General features: G+C 50.3%; 8 protein-coding genes across 8 annotated transcripts; 6 read left to right on the top strand and 2 right to left on the bottom strand.

Annotated features, from left to right (window-relative positions):
• Positions 1–221: 221 nt before the first annotated feature.
• Positions 222–734, top strand: LTR84_008177 (uncharacterized protein; the record flags this gene model as incomplete). Its single annotated transcript, XM_064851726.1, has 1 exon — positions 222–734. One exon carries the CDS (start codon positions 222–224, stop codon positions 732–734), a length of 513 nt encoding a protein of 170 aa, XP_064701967.1.
• Positions 735–1,485: 751 nt separating this feature from the next.
• On the bottom strand, positions 1,486–2,418 carry LTR84_008176 (uncharacterized protein; the record flags this gene model as incomplete). The annotated part of the gene is made up of 2 exons (XM_064851725.1): positions 1,486–1,571; positions 1,623–2,418. 2 exons carry the CDS (start codon positions 2,416–2,418, stop codon positions 1,486–1,488), a joined length of 882 nt encoding a protein of 293 aa, XP_064701966.1.
• Positions 2,419–4,621: 2,203 nt separating this feature from the next.
• Positions 4,622–6,446, top strand: LTR84_008175 (uncharacterized protein; the record flags this gene model as incomplete). The annotated part of the gene is made up of 3 exons (XM_064851724.1): positions 4,622–4,891; positions 4,942–6,245; positions 6,296–6,446. 3 exons carry the CDS (start codon positions 4,622–4,624, stop codon positions 6,444–6,446), a joined length of 1,725 nt encoding a protein of 574 aa, XP_064701965.1.
• Positions 6,447–7,524: 1,078 nt separating this feature from the next.
• Positions 7,525–9,914, top strand: LTR84_008174 (uncharacterized protein; the record flags this gene model as incomplete). The annotated part of the gene is made up of 3 exons (XM_064851723.1): positions 7,525–7,723; positions 7,784–7,895; positions 7,949–9,914. The coding sequence occupies 3 exons, from the start codon at positions 7,525–7,527 to the stop codon at positions 9,912–9,914; spliced, it is 2,277 nt and encodes a 758-aa protein (XP_064701964.1).
• Positions 9,915–10,886: 972 nt separating this feature from the next.
• Positions 10,887–14,754, top strand: LTR84_008173 (uncharacterized protein; the record flags this gene model as incomplete). The annotated part of the gene is made up of 2 exons (XM_064851722.1): positions 10,887–14,595; positions 14,654–14,754. The coding sequence occupies 2 exons, from the start codon at positions 10,887–10,889 to the stop codon at positions 14,752–14,754; spliced, it is 3,810 nt and encodes a 1,269-aa protein (XP_064701963.1).
• A 921-nt stretch (positions 14,755–15,675) lies between these two features.
• On the bottom strand, positions 15,676–16,752 carry LTR84_008172 (uncharacterized protein; the record flags this gene model as incomplete). Its single annotated transcript, XM_064851721.1, has 1 exon — positions 15,676–16,752. The coding sequence occupies one exon, from the start codon at positions 16,750–16,752 to the stop codon at positions 15,676–15,678; it is 1,077 nt and encodes a 358-aa protein (XP_064701962.1).
• Positions 16,753–17,824: 1,072 nt separating this feature from the next.
• On the top strand, positions 17,825–19,162 carry LTR84_008171 (uncharacterized protein; the record flags this gene model as incomplete). Its single annotated transcript, XM_064851720.1, has 1 exon — positions 17,825–19,162. One exon carries the CDS (start codon positions 17,825–17,827, stop codon positions 19,160–19,162), a length of 1,338 nt encoding a protein of 445 aa, XP_064701961.1.
• Positions 19,163–19,517: 355 nt separating this feature from the next.
• LTR84_008170 (uncharacterized protein) lies at positions 19,518–20,637 on the top strand (the record flags this gene model as incomplete). Its single annotated transcript, XM_064851719.1, has 4 exons — positions 19,518–19,562; positions 19,616–20,160; positions 20,209–20,275; positions 20,329–20,637. The coding sequence occupies 4 exons, from the start codon at positions 19,518–19,520 to the stop codon at positions 20,635–20,637; spliced, it is 966 nt and encodes a 321-aa protein (XP_064701960.1).
• Positions 20,638–20,733: the final 96 nt, after the last annotated feature.

Raw genomic sequence — 20,733 nt, 5'->3', positions numbered from 1 at the left:
AAGATAAGCCGGAGTTCTGCCGGATGACACAACTTTCCGCCGTCATGCTCGCGCTGAGCCCTGGCTTCTTCAACAGTCCTGCCATCGACAAACGCCCCAAATCCACATCAACCGACGGGTGTAGGACAACAACGCCGCCGCATGCCTACACCCGCGCTCTGCATCATGGAAAACATCTAACGCAACATCCTCTCCGCACCGACCGATAAACCAGACAAACAATGACCAGCTACGACTCGGGCGTCCCCTTCTCCTACTCGACGCCCGACTGGCCGGCACTCTACTACCCGGTGCGCGCCGACCCCGGGGAAGCGCAGTATCTGTACTACGTGAGCGACATCTACCGCTATGTGGTGTTCTGGACGCTCATCTGCGTGGGCGCGGCGCACATCTTCGTCGCCACGTGGGCGGTGCTCATGCAGTTTCACTCGGCCAAGCTGCGCAGGAGATATCTGAACACGCCCGTGGGGAGGAAGCTCACGGCCAAGAACCGCAAGCTGCTGGGTGAGAACCCGATCGGCGAGACGATGACTTGGGTCTGGTTGGTTCCTGTTGTCTATATCGTGCTGGGCGGTCTCGAGGCTACCTTTGCTGGGAGTATTGTTGGTTTGATTCTGGGGGCCGTCTACAATGCTGGCTATTTCAGGATGAGCACTTGGACGCCTTTGCTTTGGGGGGTCATCAATATGCTGGTGCTAGTCGTGAGCAGTTTTAGAATACAAGGTGGTCTATAATGCCCTTATTATGGACTTGTGGTGTGAGTCTCGAAAGATCTAGAAGATTTCTGGGATGCGTTTACCTATATGGAAGAAGGATGATTCACCCTGATACTGCGCCGTTATTACAGGTCGCACGCGGGTCGAGACACTTGCTGTCCCAAATTTGCACTTCCATTCCATGTCTGTGGAATCTGGACATTCCCGGTGAATCTACCACGACATCGTTCCAGTAGAGTGCTCCAAAGGAGTACCACTGGGTGAGGATGCGGTGAATTATGACCTGCTTTTGCGACTGGACGAACCTACCTTGGTACCCTAGAGACCGAAAGTCGAGCATCAAGCCTCTCTCAGGATATCCGACCATCAATCACCGATCATGAGGGTTCGAGCGCGTAAGCAGAGTGATTACTGTGCAAGGCAAGTAAATAATGTCACATGAGAACGAACAATGAATGGGTTAAGAGATTCGAGACTCCCAAAAAGGAGACCAACCCCACAACCCGATATGGAGAGCTCCTCCATGGACCTCTTGTCCAGATATCTGGGAATGAACACAGGTTCGTCAGATGGAAATTCAGTCAAATTTCAGGAAAATACTTGTCTTGAAAAAGCATGGATTTTGGAGCTTGCACTTCCAGAAGATCCCTTCTGCTGAATGAATCTGTAAATTGCAAGTCGGGTCAGCACTTGACTGGCATAAGTCGTGAATCGCTCAAAATGACAAATAAGTGTGTAGAATGAAAGCAAATGATCTCCGAACGAGGCTCTAATCATCTGCTCCTCCTTGATTGTAAACATGCCTCGAGCGAGAGGGATCTTTCCGCATTTCATGTCCGCTACCTGTGAAACCCACTACCTCAAGTTAGCATCAAGCGCATATAAACAGAACAACACGAATCTTACCTCGAGCGTTGACGCCATCTCCTGTCCTGAACATACTGTCCTTCTTCTGCATTTTACCAATCTTGGACTTGGCAGCGAAGTCTTGCCACTTGTTCTTGCCAGCCTCTAATTCTTTGTTGGCTTTGACTTTTCGAGGGATTTTGGCCGGTCGGATTGGTCCATCGCTAACCTTGCTAGGTTCGCGTCGGGCTTGTTGAGCCAGGGTGGGATCGACGCTTGCCGCCGCAGAGATGATATTGGGGTTGGCCGGGGTGGAAGTCGGGGTGGAAGTGCCTGATATGTTATCAGCCTTACGTTTCCTTGGATCAGTTGCCAGCGGTTTGATGTCTTTTGCTCGCAATGTTTCATTGTTTCCATAATTTTTGAATGTCACAATGTAGACGGGATCGCTGGCAGAACCAGTGATGGATGTGATCCTTGCTGTGTAGTATGCACCATCGCCCGACTTCCATCTCGCAGATACAGTGTCATTGACCGAAAACGTGGTGGTTGTGGTGGGCTCCTCGGGTTCGGCCTCGGGTTTGCGATATCCAGCCTGATAGGCTGGATGATTCTGCTTTGACCATTTCTCCTTTACTTGTGACTGTGGTGGGCTGGGGGCTCGGGCTGAGACTGAGGCAGGCTTTAGTTCTGCAATGGCAGATTCGGTGAGGGAAATGACTTCTTCAAGTTCTGCCTGGAGACTCTCCAATTCAGCGTTCTCCGGATCATTTTGTAGACTCAATTGGACGGTTTCGAGTTGTAGTTTGTATTCTTTGACCTCATTCTCAAGGGCTTGCACCTCCGAGGAACTCATGTTTTTGCAGTTGAGCTTGGGAGTGATGTCGTCAAAGAATTGCAACGAGCGTTATGAGAGAAGAATGATCACGAACCAAAATGTCGTCTTGGCGAGAGTATTCACAATTGATTATAGAGTGACCTCTACCTTTCCTTGATGTTGAGTACTACTCGTAGGGAGTTAGAGAGAGAACCAAGAAGGGTAACGATAAAGAGAACTGGGAGGATCGTTGTCACTGCAGGGACCGAGTACAGCCGTGCTTGCAGGATGAACTGCCAAGCTTTTACTCGATCCCCACCTGCCTCGGAACGGAAGAACTTTGGGAAGTCATGCGGAAAGCTGTTCCGACTTCTTGAAGCGACCACCATCAAACTGGAACGAGAGATCATTAGGTATTTAGGTAGTCTTCACTCCCGAATACGAAATATTGTGCCTCAGGCCGGGATTCTAAGAGCAGTCCTGCAAGATACTGCAAAAGCGGAGTACTGTATGGAATAGACCTACACTTATCTGCACCACGAACTTGTATTCTCTACGGAGTAGATGTCTCTCAGCAGTCGTCATCGCTTTTCCGTGAAGGCTCGAGACATACACAGAGGTATGCTATCAAGCAGGAGGATATCTGTCAGTTTCAGACTACAACCCCCTTGACCTCCTTGCTCCGGATGCTCAGGTGATACTGTGAAAAACGACCTGGTCTACAATCGTCCTGCAGTGAAGCAAGCGAGCTAATTGTTGTTCAGAGGGCTGCCCGTTCACCGATGACGTCTTTCGCAAGAGTCTCAAAGGCGAAAGGCCGAAGGTGCTTCATGCTCACACAGTGCACTCGTATCACCAACACTCAAGGCCCAGAAATGGATCGATATAAGTGGCTGGTTGTTTCATAGTCTGAGATGACGGGCGGGAGGGATGCCTGATTTTCATTGAGCAGGAAAAGAGGGATTGCTGAATTAGTATTGGTATGGACCTTGAGAGATGAGCATGGACCAGTCGCGACTCCAGCCCGCTTAGAAATCAACCTCGATAGCTACGACTTTGGTGGACATGGTCCCCTCCCTCTCGGTTTGCCACTGCTCACCCTGGTCTGCGAGCGGTTTTCCTCCACTGACAGCCAGGCACTCTGTGATTTTCGCTTCAAGATCACCAGGCTGAGTCTGCATCCTCGTTCTTAAACTGGAGTCCAAGCTGGTCAGTCGGATTTCGTCAGGAGGAGGCAAATGGCCGCGAAGAGAAAGCAGATCCGGCTATGTCGCCGTAGCATGCTAGTATATCTCAGTACAACATAGGCACGGCTAGGCTATAATTGACGACCCAGGTACCTGTTTGGTGCCCCCTCGGGGTCCTCACAGTTAAAGCCAGTGGGGCATAGGGCGCAGAAAGGAAGAACCCTTAGGCAGGTGCTTGGCAGGGTCTCATCAATCTTGCTGGCTCCCGAGCACCTCGTAGGTTTCCAGGGCCAATGTCTAGCTGGCTCTTGGGGTCCCGGGCTTTAGGCTCTGGACTTTGGACTTGGGTAGGCTTGTTCGGCGGTGCAACCTCCTCCCGTGCCATGCCCTGCAGCGTCCGAGTCTGACTCTTCAATTGGGAATTGACAATTGATCTCATCATTTCTTTCCTCTCCTCTCCTCCTCAAGTCTTTTGCCCACTGGTACTGATTCTATCTTTTCTTCTCGCCCCTCTCAATGTGAGTTAGTTTGGTCCAATAAAACAAGACCCCGGCCAACTCCATTCAAGTGCATCACGGTGGTGTGTCGATTGGCGTCCCTCCACCGGCTGTACCTCTGCTCTGCCATTTCTACCCCCACCCGCCTCGACTTCCATACTGTTCCAACCACACTTCAACACCCTTTCCCTCCAGACAATTCTTTCCCCCAAGATTGTTGATTTCAGGAGATTGACCTTACAAAGCCTCTTGATACTGCCTCAGCGGTAGAGGGAGGCGTTTCGTATTCACCTACATTTCCCACGGATTCCGTCGCTCCCCGCGCATTTGCTTCCGACCTGTTCTTATCCATCTCCGCCATTGACATCATTCTTTTTGGTCACCATCCGAGCATAATCCACCGCTTTGATGTCACGAAACGCTGTTAGCGATCTCTATCTATCTTCTGATCAACAGGAATTGTTGCTGGCCGCATTGAATTCTAACCAACAATCCGACGCATTATCCGGATCCAGTACTCAAAAAACCACTCCACAAGCAGCCTCATTCACTCCAAACATGTCCAGTGCTCCGGGATCGGGTCATCTTGACTTCTCTGATGAGAGTCCATATCTTGACTTTGACCCCGATGGCGACTTTGACGACTCTTTCGGCTACGATGAAGAGGCAGGGCGGATGATTGGCGATTTACCCGGCGATCTGCACGATAAGCGCAAAAGTATCGATGGACAAGACGACGACGACGAAGGTGGCGGCAAGAGACGTGAGGGTGAAGATAAGACGGCAAAGAAACCCGGTAGAAAGCCGTTGACTGTCGAGCCCACATCTGTAAGTGTCGAGATTTCCCTACCTTCCATATGCTGGTCTAACAGAAGCAGAAACGCAAGGCCCAAAATCGCGCTGCCCAACGAGCGTTCCGTGAGAGGAAAGAAAAGCATTTGAAAGATTTGGAAACAAAGGTGGAGGATCTGGAAAAATCTTCGGAATCTGCCACCCACGAAAATGGTCTTCTTAGAGCTCAAGTTGAACGCCTGCAGGTTGAACTCAAGGAGTACCGCAAACGGCTGTCCTGGATTAGCAGCAATGGTTTGAACCGATCATCGCAACCCGTGGGTCAAAATCAAGCCCGAAAATCGTCTGCCAACAACCAGAACGACTTCCAATTTGAATTTCCCAAGTTTGGAGATCTCCCTCCAATGCCTGCGACGAATCTCTTCAACACAACTGGCTCGCAGAACAAGCAAGCTACTGCTGCGAAAAGATCTGCAAGCAATGGAACATCAAATTCACCCGCGATGGGTCAGACTAATGGGGCCAGACGCTCTAATTCTTCAATATCGCAACAGAACCAGCCTGCCAGATTCGGCTCCTTGAGCCAATCTCCGATGAGTAGTACTTACACTGCTTCGCCTCAACCTCAGCCTCAGCAAAAGGATAATTTAGGTAGTGTGGACAGTCTTTCGGGTCTGTTCAGCCCATCGATATTGGAAGCGAGCCGGCATAGTTCTCTCGGAGGTTATTTCCCCCAAACTGCACTCAATGGCAACGCACAAACTGGCCGTCGCAGTCTCGACAACGGAGCGTTGGCCAACGTTCCAGGAGTCTATTCTAACTCCAGCATCTCAACATCGGATTCTCCTGCTTCCTCAGCCGAGTCACAGAATGCCATTTCGTCGATTGGCACTTCCCCTGAGCCAAGCTTGAATTCGCCGGCCAATAAATTGACCGAGTTCAACCTCAATCCTATCACGGAGGAAAATCAACTTGCATTTGGAGGTAAGGACTACCTTTGCAAACAAATTTCCCAGGCCTGCGGCTGCATTGATGACCCAATTCCTCCAATCTTGAACATGTCTAACGATAAAACGTTAGGCTACACTGGCGAGGCTGGCTTCGAAATGAATGGAATCAACTGGCTTGCCCAACAGAACAACAACGGTTTTGACCCGGTACTGTTCGGCGACTACCGTGAGACTCAAGATAATGTTCTCTCACAAGACTTTGGATCCTTCTTCAATGATGCTTATCCTCTACCGGATCTCGGCAGCCCTCTGCATAACTACACCGATCTGACAGTGGAGCCACCCGCAAAGAATGACCTCATGAGGCAGGTCAACATGGCAAAGGACGGCGAAGAAGTTGTACCTAATAACGATAAACCGATGACATGCAACAAAATTTGGTGAGTGATGATAATTCCGTGTAAACATGTCCCATACTAACAGGGTGCAGGGATCGTCTTCAATCTATGGAAAAGTTCCGCAATGGAGAGATTGACATTGACAACTTGTGTAGCGAGCTTCGAGCCAAAGCCAAATGTTCCGAGGGTGGTGCAGTGGTGGACAAGAAGGATGTGGACAAAATCTTGGGATCCGCCAGGTGATCTTAGCCGAGGCATGGATGGCATTTGCCATGGGATGGAATCAACGACATGGGATGATATGGTTCAGATGAGCCATGGGGAGTTTTTCAGGTCGAGTCCGGAAGGGCATATGATACCATTAAAATGGAATGAGAGTTATCTGCAGCCCCAGGTGGCATGCTCAAGCTACGAGGCGCTCAAGATGCTAAATCTGGGTTGAACTTGACGAAGATTGGAGGTCTTTTTTTTTCACTCCTGTACCAATTCATGGACACTTGCACACATCACTGGCCAGGTATTACCCTGGCTAGGATATCTGGAAGTGGAAAAATCTATACATATATTCTATCTTTTAAGCATAGGTGGGCACTTCAAATGGCTGATAATATCTGAGCAAAATTCACATTGTTTCTGATGTACAGTGCACCTTGATAAAGACGACATTCAACCATCTCCACATAGTCATGAGAACCAGTGATGCTCGACCGTGTGAACAACCATACACCTTTTTCTCTATGATTCAATGAATATGCAGAGCGAATGCACTGCGTGCTCTGGCAGAGCACTTAGTGATAGACTAGACCAGCACGTGATCGTCGAATCCACGCTAATTATGAGTGATACCACTTCGGGCAAGGTTAGCGTTCAATGCCAAGGATACTCCAGACGTGATCAGCTTCTGGGAGTTCAAGTTCAGATGGTGAGGTCTGATCTGAGTCTGGGAAAAGAACAGCCCGTTCACCTTTTTGTTTTATTCAACGTCTTTAACCATCACATCTTCCTCGGAATCCTCATTTCCTCACTACAACCATTACCGCGTTTTTATCTTGTCTCTCGTATCATCGAAACAAGTGGTCTCTGCGCGCGCTGTGTTCTGCATCACACTTGTCTCTAATACTAATTGTCTTGCTTCTGCCGCACCCTCCTCAAGCAGCCTCATTCACTTCGACTTGTCACCCACGGCTGAGCACTGCTTCAAGTTGCGCGCCCTCTGTACCTCTCCTTCACAAATGGCTTCAGTGAGTCTCTTCCTCACTTCGACTCTTTCCTTCATCGCCCTCCCCTTCCAATCCCACCATTCCCATGAACATCAATCATCATGGCCACTAGAGATATTACCCCCGTGGCGGTTCCGCTAATCATTCTTCGCCGACAGGACCGATCTCAGTACCAAAATCAATATCTACCTAATGGAAACGCTTCTGGCCCTGTTCCCGGTGCCCAGGCTCTCCTCCCCAACAATGGCCGGATTATCCAGTCTGGTCCAATTCGAGTTCTCTGTATTGCAGATGTGAGAGGTCGGTTGATCCTACAAAAGCCTTACTTCATAGTTTTAATCGCTGATGTCTTACTCTTAGGCTATCTCAGATCCCTCAACGACCTCGCAAAGACGGCAAAGGCAGACTACATCCTGCACACCGGCGACTTTGGCTTCTACGACAATACTTCGCTGGAGAGAATAGCAGAAAAGTACGATATCATACACCCCAGTTGTGCGGATTCCCCTCTAACATACCGCTCAGGACATTGAAACATGTTGCCCAATATTCCCCACTCCTCACTGAAAATGTCAAGCGCCAAATTGCACAACCTAACCCTCCTCGGCCCATCAAGCAAATGTTTTCGCCTGATCAGCTTCCTCTCTCAGAGTTGCCACTCCTGCTGAACAAACAAATCACACTAGATGTCCCTGTGTACACCGTATGGGGTGCTTGTGAAGATGTCAGAGTCTTGGAACGTTTCAGATCCGGCGAATACAAGGTCGACAATCTGCACATTATTGACGAAGTGAACTCGAGACTGCTTGACATTGGTGGAGTGAAGTTACGTCTGTTGGGTCTCGGTGGCGCGGTTGTCATCCACAAGCTATTCGATAATGGTGAAGGCAAGACCTACATAGCAGGTGGTCAAGGCACGATGTGGACAACCCTTCTTCAGATCGGAGCCCTGATTGACACGGCCAATCGTGTCTACGATCCTTCCGAAACTCGCATCTTCTTAACCCATGCTTCTCCGGCAAGAGATGGAATTCTCAATCAACTCTCGGTAACCCTCAAAGCCGACTTTTCCATCTCCGCAGGTTTGCATTTCCGTTATGGCAGCTCCTACAACGAGTTCTCCGTCAACCCTTCTCTGGATCACTACCGTGGTAAACTTGCAGCCTCCAAGGCTTCATTCCAAGATGTCTGGGAGACGGTCAAGATGGATGTCGAGCAAGCCATAGAGTCGAATGCCAGCCACAAAACCCTTCTACACAGTGCATTGGAGATTGTCGAGAAGATGCCGAGCACGGCCAACGGAGGCAATCCCTTTGGTGGACCCGTAGGAGGAGGTGGTGCAGCAGGTCAAGTGGACGAGAGTGCATTTAAAAATATGTGGAATTTCAATCTCGCAGATGCGGCCTTTGGCTATCTGGTTCTCGAGATCGACGGAGGTCGAATAGGTACGGAGATGCGTGCGCAAGGATTCAATTTTGCCCATCGCGGGAAACCTACTGCAGGAGGTCAACTCCCTCAGCAGCCCTCTACGTCGACAGCTCCCGTTGCACCGGTTCCTGGCCCAGCTGCTGCACCCACGGGCCCGGCACAAAACCGTGCTCCGCACTTCCAAGCACCACAGCAGCCCTTCCCTCAACAACAGAAACCACAACCTCAACAGCAGCAACCAAGACCCGCTCCAACTGGATCGACTCCTGGTCCCAAGTCTGCAACACCACCTTCGGCTGCATCACCAGCACCACCGGTTACTCAGGCTAAGCCTCTTACGCCTCAACCTTCATCGACCTCCGTCCCGACCACGTCTGTACCGGTGAATAAGCCCGCTACTCCGGCCACCAACGGTGCGAGCGGTGACAAGGGCGCGGAGAGTGATGCAGCAAAGGCCAAGGTCGGAACCTCTCCCGTCGACCGTAAAGCCCCTACGGCTCTCTATGTGGCCAATGCGGAAAGTGAGCAAGGAGCTAGGGAATTGATTGCCGAGGAAGATCGCGACAAGATCAAGTCCATCGTCCGGTTGGGTAGCAAGTTCTTTAACTGGAAAGTTCAGTTCGACAACCATGACATTGCTCAAGGGGCTTTGCTTCGCGCACAAGGAGAGATTTCGAAACACAAGGGTGCGGGAGGTCGAATGCCCAAGATTGTGTTCTTTGAAGAGAAGCAGTCAACATTCCACCAACGCGACAACCATAGCCAAGGAGGAGCGGGCACGTGGCAGGGAAGCAACCGTGGAGCATCAAGCGCGGCCAACACCCCTACGACTCGCGCTGGGTATCAAAGTGGCGGCGCAAGTGATAGTGAAGGTGGACGAGGTCGTGGTGGATTTCGCGGTCGTGGCCGAGGTGGCCGGGGCGATGAGCGAGGTGGACGAGGCGGTCGTGGTGGAGGCCGTGGCGGATTCCAGGGCAAACCCGGCGACGGACCCTCTGAAGGAAGAGGTTCGGACGTCAAGGGATCCGACAACAAGCCAGCGGCGGTCTCTGGGGAGAGTTGAAGCAGAGACGCATTCGTAGAGAGATATGAAAAAGCATCGATCGCAGATTCCAGCGATTGTGGGGATTGTGCAATCATTCATGGGAGGCGCCATACGAGAGACCAGGATCTGGGCTTGACAAGGACGGAGATGATTCAACCGGAGTTGGGCAGGACAGAGGAAGGGCCTTACGAAGGCTGGTCTTCTAGTCATATCGAGTCAGGTCAGGTTAAGGTCAAGTCAGATCAAGGTATGACACCCAAAGTTGGAGCTTTCATTTTTCCTTAGTGACAGATGGTGAGCGAATTCCTTTTCGACCACATGTATTTTACACACCCTGCTAGAAAAGAGACAAAAGCCTGAACAAATTCATTTTGGTGGTGAAAACTTGATTCTGGATGATCTCTAAGACTTTGGCTGCCCAGGTGGCTGCTTAGATGCAGACCGTTTGCAAAGGCGCCTAAGGGAATCATACATGTGATGGGCTCTGTACCTCGTACTTGGTACCTGACAAGCCACACGTAGTAGAAGGCTAACTTGGAGCCCCAGTGGCGGCCGATCAAATCGAGGATCATCAATTCTCCGATTTGGATGGGATTTGAAAAGACATGGAGGAAGGCGCCAGCCGATAGTCAATATGGCAGTGACGTCCCAGTTTCTCGGAAGGGAAGTGGAAACACTTTCTCCGACTCCGAGGTTCAGTCATTGACCCGTCATTTGCCAACAGACAGCAGCTGCCCTCACTTCTGCGTTCTTCCTGCCTACAACTGCCCGTTTGCCTGCTTCAGTCCTCTGATCATAAATAATCTACTCCCAACATACACAACCTTGCCTTCGACCGACAGTCCCGGGACCTGCTAGACTCCCATCACCTCTCAAGCCTCCGCCCTCCTCTTCCTCTTTCATGATGCAATCATAACCACAACTCTACCATCAACAAACAACTAGTCGAAGAAGGGCACCGCTTCACTTGCACCAAGCTGATCCGCCTCGATGTGGCTCCCTTCCTCTTTTTTCACAGCGCTGGCTGCTGTTTCCTCCATACCTCTAGTAGCTGCGTCATTAGCTACTCCTCTGCACGAACCTGGGCGTTGCGCCATCCGAGGTCACTGTGGAAAGCAGGGCTTTTTCGGCTCTGATCTGCCCTGCCCAGACAATGGAAAGGCCGCGCCACCATCCGATGAAGTGCGCCAAAAGATAGTGGACCTGTGCGGACCGCAGTGGAAAGATTCCGACGTTTGTTGCAAGGAAGAGCAAGTCGATGCCCTGTCAAAGAATCTCAAGCTTGCCGAGAAGATCATCGCCTCGTGTCCTGCTTGCAAGGAGAATTTCTTCAATTTATTCTGCACATTCACCTGTTCTCCCGATCAGTCTACTTTCGTCAATGTTACCGAGACGGGCAAGTCCTCCGCTGGGAATGATGTGGTGACGGAACTGGACAACATTTGGTCAAAGGAGTACCAGAGTAGCTTTTACGACAGCTGCAAAGAGGTCAAGAACGGCGCCAGTGGTGGGAAAGCCATGGCATTCATCGGCGGAGGCGCTCAGAACTATTCTGAATTTCTCAAGTTCTTGGGCGACAAGAAGTTTCTCGGCAGTCCGTTTCAGATCAATTTTCTGGAGAAATCGCGCTACAATGATTCGGATGGCTTGGAACCGAGCAATCCAAAGTCATACGCCTGTAATGACACCGATCCCAATTATCGTTGCAGCTGTGTCGATTGTCCGGCGGTATGTCCTACACTCGACCCTGTTCACTCGGCGGAATACTGCCACGTGGGGAAGCTTCCTTGCCTCTCTTTCGCCGTCATCATTATCTATACCATCTCGCTACTTCTCCTGGTTACAGCGATTTCTGGACACATCGCCTATAGGAGACACAAGCGAAGAAAGACCGAGCGACTGCAGCTTCTGCAGGACGCCTCTCCTAGTGATGATGAGGACGAGGGTGACTTGGTCCACAATGCTGGAATGCTAGAAAGACCGCTGCGCAACTACTACCTCAACCAGCTATTTGATCGTGCCTTCAGCAGGCTTGGTGGATTTTGCGCTCGATATCCTGCCCTCACAATATCCACAAATATCTTGTTCATCGGCTTCCTCAGTCTTGGTTGGTTAAAGTTCGAAGTTGAGAGAGACCCTGTTCGTTTGTGGGTTAGCCCAACATCTGACGCTGCCCAAGAGAAGGCATTTTTTGACGCAAATTTTGGGCCTTTCTACCGCACGGAGCAAGCGTTTCTGGTCAACGACAGAGACTCAGGTGCTGTAAACGCCAGTGTTCTATCCTATGAAAATCTAGAATGGTGGTTCGATGTCGAGGCACGCATTTCTCGCATGATGACCAATGACAACAAAATCACACTTTCTGATATCTGCTTCAAACCCACAGGTTCAGCCTGTGTGGTGCAATCGGTCAGTGGCTGGTTCGGTGCCGGACTTATGCAAGACTGGAAGGAACAGATCGAACTATGTGCTGCCCACCCAGGAGATCAGCGCTGCTTACCCGAATTCATGGATCCTCTACAACCAGGCCGTGTTCTCGGTGGTTATAGCAGTATTGATGAAATTGCGCAAGCAAAGGCACTGATAACCACTTGGGTGGTCAATAATGATCAACCAGGCACCAAAGCTGAAGCTAGAGCTGAAGAGTGGGAGAGTGCTCTCAAGCATGAACTGCTCATTGCTCAGGATCAGGCTGCTAATCGTGGCTTGAGACTCTCCTTCAATACGGAGAGGAGTTTGGAAGAAGAACTCAACAAGTCCACAAACACGGATGCCAAGATCGTTGCCATCAGTTATGTGGTGATGTTCATCTATGCATCTCTCGCCCTAGGATCTGCAAGTCTCTCCCTCAAATCACTTGTCAACAACCCTTCCAATGCCTTTGTGCAATCAAAATTCACCTTGGGCGTAGTCGGAATCATCATTGTACTGATGTCAGTGTCCGGCTCGGTCGGGTTGTTCTCTGCACTTGGAGTCAAAGTGACCTTGATAATTGCAGAAGTTATCCCATTTCTGGTCCTCGCAGTTGGCGTTGACAATATTTTCCTCATCGTACACGAGTTCGAAAGGGTCAATGTCAGTCACCCAGATGAAGAGATTGACGAGAGAGTAGCCAAAGCCATGGGTCGGATGGGTCCAAGCATTTTACTATCTGCATCTACTGAAACCATTGCCTTTGCTATGGGAGCATTTGTTGGGATGCCAGCTGTCAAGAACTTCGCTGCCTACGCTGCAGGTGCGGTCTTTATCAATGCGGTATTGCAGGTGACCATGTTCGTTTCGGTTCTGGCCTTGAATCAACGACGTGTGGAAAGTCTAAGGGCGGATTGCTTTCCCTGTGTTACGGTAAGGCGTGCAAATGCTGCAAATCTTCCTGGCCATTTCTTCGGTAGTGATGAAGAAGGTTGGTTGCAACGCTTTATCCGGAAAACCTACGCGCCAGTTATCTTGGACAACAAGGTCAAGACTTTCATCCTGACCGCATTCGTCACTCTCTTTGCTGCAGCAATTGCGCTCCTTCCCGAGGTTGAACTTGGACTGGATCAACGTATCGCAATTCCGTCGGACTCTTACATGATTCCTTACTTCAACGATCTATATGCCTACTTTGGCTCCGGGCCCCCGGTTTATTTCGTTACACGCAATTTGAATACAACCTCAAGAACTCATCAACAACAGGTTTGCGGTAGATTCACTACTTGTGACGAATACTCCTTGTCTTATATTCTCGAGCAGGAGTCGAAACGACCAGAAGTCAGCTATATCAATTCAGCTACTGCGAGTTGGATCGATGATTTCTTCTACTGGTTGAATCCGATTTCCGATTGCTGTAAGGATGACAACGGGGACACCTGCTTCGCAGAAGATGACTGGAATATCACTCTATCAGGCATGCCTGAAGGCGAGGAATTCATTCACTATGCCACTAAATGGCTCCATGCACCTACCGATGAGGAATGTCCGAATGGTGGACAGGCAGCATACTCTAATGCTGTTGTGATCGACAAAAAGCACACCGATATACCTGCAAGCCACTTCCGAACCTTTCATACACCACTTCAAGGGCAAAGCGATTTCATTAATTCTTTTGCTGCTGCACGAAGAATTTCGAGCGACATCTCAAAACGTCACAACATTGATGTCTTCCCATACAGCAAACACTACATTTTCTTCGATCAGTATAGCAATATTGTCCGTCTCACTGCTACTCTACTATTGGTGGCGGTTGCAATCATTTTCATTCTAACTTCATCTCTACTCGGCTCGTTGTTGACAGGAGCAGTTGTGGCTTTCACTGTCATCATGATTGTTGTCGACATTATCGGCGTTATGGCAGTGGCAGGTGTTTCACTGAATGCTGTGTCACTTGTTAACTTGGTCATATGCGTTGGCATCGGCGTCGAATTCTGTGCACATATTGCCAGAGCATTCATGTTCCCAAGCAAATCAGTCATGGAACGTGCAAGACATAAGTTCCGGGGCAAAGATCTACGTGCCTGGACAGCTCTCGTGAATGTTGGAGGCAGTGTCTTCAGTGGCATTACAATCACAAAATTCCTGGGAGTTACAGTTCTGGCATTCACAAGGAGCAAGATATTCGAGATCTATTATTTCCGCATCTGGCTGGCTCTGGTCATCCTCGCCAGTTCGCACGCTTTGTTATTCTTGCCAGTGGCGTTGAGTTTCTTTGGTGGTGATGGTAAGTCTACATCGCCTTGATGATTTTCGTTGACATCTGACTGACACACCCTTTTTAGGATATGTCGACCCCGAAAGTGAGGGCGGCTTAGAGGAAGATCTCGCTAGTCGTCGGTACCGGAGCCTGCTGCCGGATGATGACTATGACTCTGACGATTGAGATGTTTTGACTCCATCAAATGTATTCTGCTTGAGGTAGTTTTATGATATATAGATAATATTACGAACTCAACCTCAAATGGTTCCACTACTGCTCTCCGGCAATCAGCTGTTCTAGGGAACCTTCTGTGATTGAGTATTGAAGACCGGCAATCGGAATATCCTCGAAAGCACAGTACCGAACACCACTGGTGTCTTGACCCTCCGCACCAGATCGCGTCCGAGTTCATGGCGAAGCAGCGGGGAGCGCGCGCGAAGTCAGGCAAGAAACCGAAGCCCGATGTGTCGACTCGAGCTCAGGTACAAAAATCTAGCGCCACGAGGGGACCCTTCGCCCATGGCACTAGCTCCAGAGTCAAGACTCGGTTTGTGTTGAGGAGCTGCCAACGACAAATATCGCCATGAGGGCCTTATGCTTAGGTAGGCCTTCGTTATTTCAAAACCTGCTTTTCAATCACGAAGAGAGTCGCTCCCGTCCACATAGCTACCGCAGTGAAGATTTCATGGTTGTGGGATTTCGTCCGAAAAAACTAGATTGACGGCAGAATGTGACGAAAGCACAGGAACTGACAGGCACGACGAAGATAATCTGTGAGAGAAGATAGGTTGAGTCCTTATGGATTCTCTTAAACTTTCCGTATCGTGGTGGTCTTCATTGACTAAGCCTTGTTGGAAAAACATGGCCTCCATTCCCTGTAGATGAGTCCCCGAAAAGCAAGCAGGTAGTCAGAGGAAATCTTGGACTACATGGGTCAACTGTCTTCTTCTACCACGTTCCGTTTACCGCTTGTCCCTGACCAGCTGGACTGGTCAAGTCATGAAATGATATAAAATCATTCACTCCATACATCGCTGTGATCCATCTGCCGGACTCGCCTGATAAATTGAATTCCCATGCATTCACACGTCGAATCGATCTGTGTCAAGCTCCAGCGCCCCGACTGATGGCACATTCCGAGCCTTCCACGGTATGATAGTACCAGCCACCATCCAGAAGAACCTGCTCCATCTTGGCCCATTTCTCTACTTTCCCTCCCTCGGTCGATTTCAGATCGAGATCCGCGAACTTCACGTCACTGATTTCGAGGGCTTGGCCGTCGGGATCGTCCGTCCGTTTTAGCGCCAGAAACACACTACAGTCCCGCAGCGCCATGGCGACGCCGAACTGATTGGCGTCTGGGTTCTTGAAGTCTTGCACGCCGACGTCGTTGAATTTCTGCTGCAGCGTGAGCAGATGTCGTAGCGCGGGTTGGACCTTTTTCTGGAACGCAGTGACGAACTTGTCGATGCCGTCTTCCACAGGCCAGATGCGCGCCAAAGCTTTCTGCAGGACGGTGTCGTCGTCGTCCTTTGAGAGGAGATCCATCGGGCAGAACCCCGAGTCTCCGCGCCCTTGCGCTTTCCCTGCTTTGCGCCTCATCGCGTTCAGCGCGCAAGTGCGACAGTTTCGTGCGTCAGCTGGGGCGCTGGGGCTCTGCAGCAGCCATTTCGGCTTGAACTCGACGAGCCAGTCGATGCCGGGGCCTTGCAGGTTTTGCATCAGAATGCCGTGCTGCTCGGCCTCAAAGGCCGGGAGGTACACGTGGCGGCGGTGGTGGTGCCGGATACTCTTGCCCTGTGCGAGGACGCCGCTGGCGGTCAGGGCCGAGAGGTCGACGTTGTCCATCTCGTGAAGATCTTCGTTGAGTTTTGCGACGAGGTCTGGCGTCAGATCGTACAGCGAATGCTCGAGCAGTAAGCTCGGGTCGTGTCTGAATAGTGGAGAGATTGAGTTTTTGAAATCGGCGATCACCTCCTCGCTCGGCTTCGTGAACGAGAGGTCTTTGCGCAGTCGCAACACACAGCAGTTGGAGTGTTCGATCAACGATGCGGGTGTGGTGACTGCAACGCTATAGATGATGTTGGCGGCGCCCTCGGCGAGATAGTCTAGGCTTAGCGACGCCTTGGTCAGTGACGCTGGACATGTCGACGAGGTCCTGTGCTGGGCCACAAGAGGCATCTTGGCGGCTCAGCTGAACGTCGGAAAGTCTGGATAGGACTTGCTGATGGTATTCGGATACTTTGTCTTGCTGTCAGTGAATCGAGTCAAAGTTAGACATCAGTATGTCGAGGTGATATGCAAGGTCGATTTCCCGTATATAAAAGTAGAGGAGCGGCGTCGAGAGGAAGAATGTCTAGACTGTTCGGCTCTTTGGAGTGATATGGCCCCCTCTGCACGGGCAATCACAAACAATGTCTACAACCGACAAGCTTCAGCTGATCAAGGCTTGAGCTGACTTGTCTTGGTCGTTCCCATGCGCTGACCAGGTGCATTCCGAGCACTTGGCAGGGTGTTTAAGTCAGCCCAGCTGCCTGGGAAGTGCCCAATGCACGGCGTGCTACAGGCGCAGTGTGGGCTCCGTGGGTGTAGTATGCAGCTAACAGAAGATCAATGCAGGCGCCATTGGCTCCGTGGCCCCGGCCTCGTTTGGGGGGAGTTCAGATCTCGACTGCCTCTGATTTTGTCGGCCAATCGAGCGCTGGTCCTGCAAAAGGCCCCCAATAGCCGTTTATCGTTTCAGTAATTAAGCATACCTCAGTTGAACGAGCAAGGTTGAGAAGTATCTTAATGCACGTTCTTGTTACACTGCTCTCAGTATGATCTAGCATTCTGTTGGGTGTCAGAAGCCTGTGAATTTATCGGATCTGCCCCACCAAGTAACGAAAGCACCCCGCACCTGTTTTTGGTCCCTTGGCCTTCTGGGGCTCCCAAGTTCAGGGGCTTCCAGCCTCGTTCAACCCCAGGATAGCAAAATGCCCGGGGTACCCGTTGAGCATGTCACAAGCTTCGCTCACTCCTGGCGCTCCCGAGAGCCATATTACCAAGTAAATAGTTGCAGGAGAAGTCACAAATTGGAAAAGATCTACAAAATGATGGCCCTGGTCAGAGAAAGCCGCATCCTCAGCCCTCAGTTGACATTAGTCATCCTGCCTTGGCAGGGCCCCCTGCCTGAGTCCAACCTTGATGTTGATGAGTGCTTCACTTTCGAATCATCAAGAAGTCGAATATTTGAGCATAGACGGCTAGAGCTATGCCGTCCACTCTTCGTCAGAAAGCTTGTCTTGCGTGTGCAAGTTCCAAGCGTCGTTGCGATAAACAGCTTCCAGAATGCCAGCGCTGTTTGGATCGTGATGTGGACTGTGCCTATCCGCAGAGGAAAAGACGACTTAGAAGCACGATTACGGACGAAGGAACGATGACACCGAGTTATGTGGAACCGAACCATAATGAGGTGCAGGAGGAGGTCGGCTCGGACGTGCAAGTGTATGGAGATGCTCTTGACTTCACGACATGGGACGAGTTAGTCTCGGCCAACCTGGGAGTGACTCTGCCTGACGAATGGGTCGCGGATGTCTTGGGGTCACAAGCAGATAGCAGCAATCTGGCACTCGAACCCTACCATAATGAGACCGACCCTGGTCCAAAATCTGTGCTCCCTTGGTTTCTCCAAGAATCAACCTGGACTATGCAGCGAACACCTCACGAACCAGAGGGTCCTGTTGATATTGATTTGCATCTATTTATCCGTACTGTGGAAGACATGCTTACGGCTTGGGCGACCAATGGCCACAACGGTTTCATCCATCGCCGATTGTATCAATATAACATGCCCACCTGTGTGCAAGATGCCTTCACTACCCTTGTGGCCTATACAAATTGCAACCCAGCAGTCAAAGATACTGTCTTGCAAATTGCTCAGGACCGTTTATCGATGATCGTTCTCCAGGATCCACCAACCACCAGTGATAGACAAGGAATATCAGATCATCTAGCCCGCGTCCAGGCTTTATTTGTCTACGAATTCATTGGACTATTCAATGTCTCTCGTGGCTCTCTGCGACTAAGGATGATTGCAGAGCAGCATCTCCCGACTCTCAGAAATTGGCTGGCGCAGATGTTGGAAGCAGTGAAACTCTACAAAGGTGAAGATCTCTCGCTATACTCTCGCACAATTGGATGGGCTGATAACGACTTCGATCGGGAGTATCACACATCCTCGGAGCTCTGGAAGACTTGGTTGCTGATAGAAAGTGTGCGCCGCATTCAGATCATTATCAATGCTGTCGCAAACTCATATCAAGCCATGACCCTAGGTTGGGCCCAGTGTACGGGAAGCGTTATGCTTACCATCTCGTCTGGATTTTGGGAGGCAGGATCAGCTCTAGAATGGTCCGATCTCGCCTGTAGAAAGTCACCACTACTTGTGGCCCCCCTCAGGCCAGGGCCGTTGATGTCGCAGTATCCAGCGGAAGAGTTGGATGAATTTGTGAGGACGTTCTGGGTGTTGATACTTGGCCCAGAGAAAATGCAGTCATGGCTTAGCAGAAGCAGCAGAAGCAGCCCGCGCAAGTCAGGTGTAACAGTATGAGGGGATTTATAGATGCTTGTAAATAATTTTGCATTCTTTCATTCTTGAGAACTGTACGGTATGATTTGAAATCCGTGTGCCACGCTGCGGAAGGACTGCGGGAAACTTGCGGGATAGTTGCGGCCTGTTGTGGAGACCAACAAACGACTTTCACACACGATAGATTTATGGGTTTGGGTTCATTGATTGATGAGAGGTGATGCACTGACGACATGACGTGGAGCTCGTCAACACTGAATGCATATAAGATACTCAAAGAACGAAATAAATGAATTTACTTTAACAGAAGTGACTTCACAGGTTACAAACTTTTGACGACAGTATGAAGATTAAAAGTCTCCCAGTTGACAACAACATGGCATCTCCCACGCCCGTCAAGATTCTACTCGGAACGCATACTGTAAGTCTGTCCAGAGCGCTACAAGCGACATCGTCAAACTCAAGAACAAGTAGATCGGAGATAATGCTCTACTTCCCGGAATTTGCCATTTCGATAACGAGAATGATGTCAAGACCCTTTTGGATGCCTTCTATGAGCGCGGCTACCGGGATATCGACACTGCAGCAAACTATCTTGGGTCAGAGGCACGCCTCGGAATTGCTGGGGCACCCTCGCGATTCACTATTCATTCCAAGATCAAGTTTGCCCAGCCTGGAGACCACGAGGCTGCGAAAGTCGAAATTAGTATCAAGGAGTCTCTCGATGCTCTCCAAGTTTCTACGATAGAGACGATGTACCTACACATACCAGATCGACAAACACCATTCGAGGAGACACTAAAGGTCTTGAACCAAGGAGTGCAGCGAGGAAAGTTCTCGCGATACGGTATCTCCAACCATACAGCAGCAGAGGTACAGGACATCATTGATATATGCGAGCGAAATGGATATGCCAAACCGGCGGTCTTCCAGGGCCATTACAATGCAATTGTGAGAGGGGGTGAGAAGGAGTTGTTTCCACTTTTGCGCAAACACAACATCCCTTTCTATGCTTATAGGTATGTGTTGCCAGAATGACGATGAGGCGCTGCTCACATTGCTATCAGTCCTGCAGCCGGAGGCATCTTCTCTGGAGGTATCTCGAACCCCAACTCAAAACGATGGAGTGACGATGTAAGTTATGGTAGATGAGAACATTCAAAGTTCCAAGACTGACCACCGTCAAGAACATAGTCGGAAAGTTGTATAATTCCCTCTACGGAGATGCTACTGTAGTGGAATCTGTCCATCTCGTCAAAGACGCAACCAAGAAGTATGATATAAGTGGACATGCGGCGGCTATACGCTGGACAGCCTTCCATAGCGCGTTGGACGGGAAATTTGGTGATGGGTTGATCTTCGCGGTTTCCAAGCTGGACCAGCTCCACGAGACCATTGATGCTTTGGAAGCAGGCCCCCTACCAGTGGATCTTGCTCAAGTCATCAGCGCTGTCTATGCCACTGTTGAAGGTAAGGAGCCGCCGTATCATCTCTAATCTGAAAGCATCTTTGCTATGGCAATCTTGAGGCTTGAGAGATAATTGCTGCCATGAACTATTGAGAAATTGCAGCCGAGTTCTTTGGTACTGAGG

This window comes from Exophiala bonariae (genome assembly GCF_035927105.1).
Source record: "Exophiala bonariae strain CCFEE 5792 chromosome Unknown scaffold_30, whole genome shotgun sequence".
NCBI classification, from domain to species: Eukaryota; Fungi; Ascomycota; class Eurotiomycetes; order Chaetothyriales; family Herpotrichiellaceae; genus Exophiala; species Exophiala bonariae.
The sequence above is the reverse complement of the archived record's forward strand: the minus strand, read 5'-3'. Positions and strand labels throughout refer to the sequence as shown.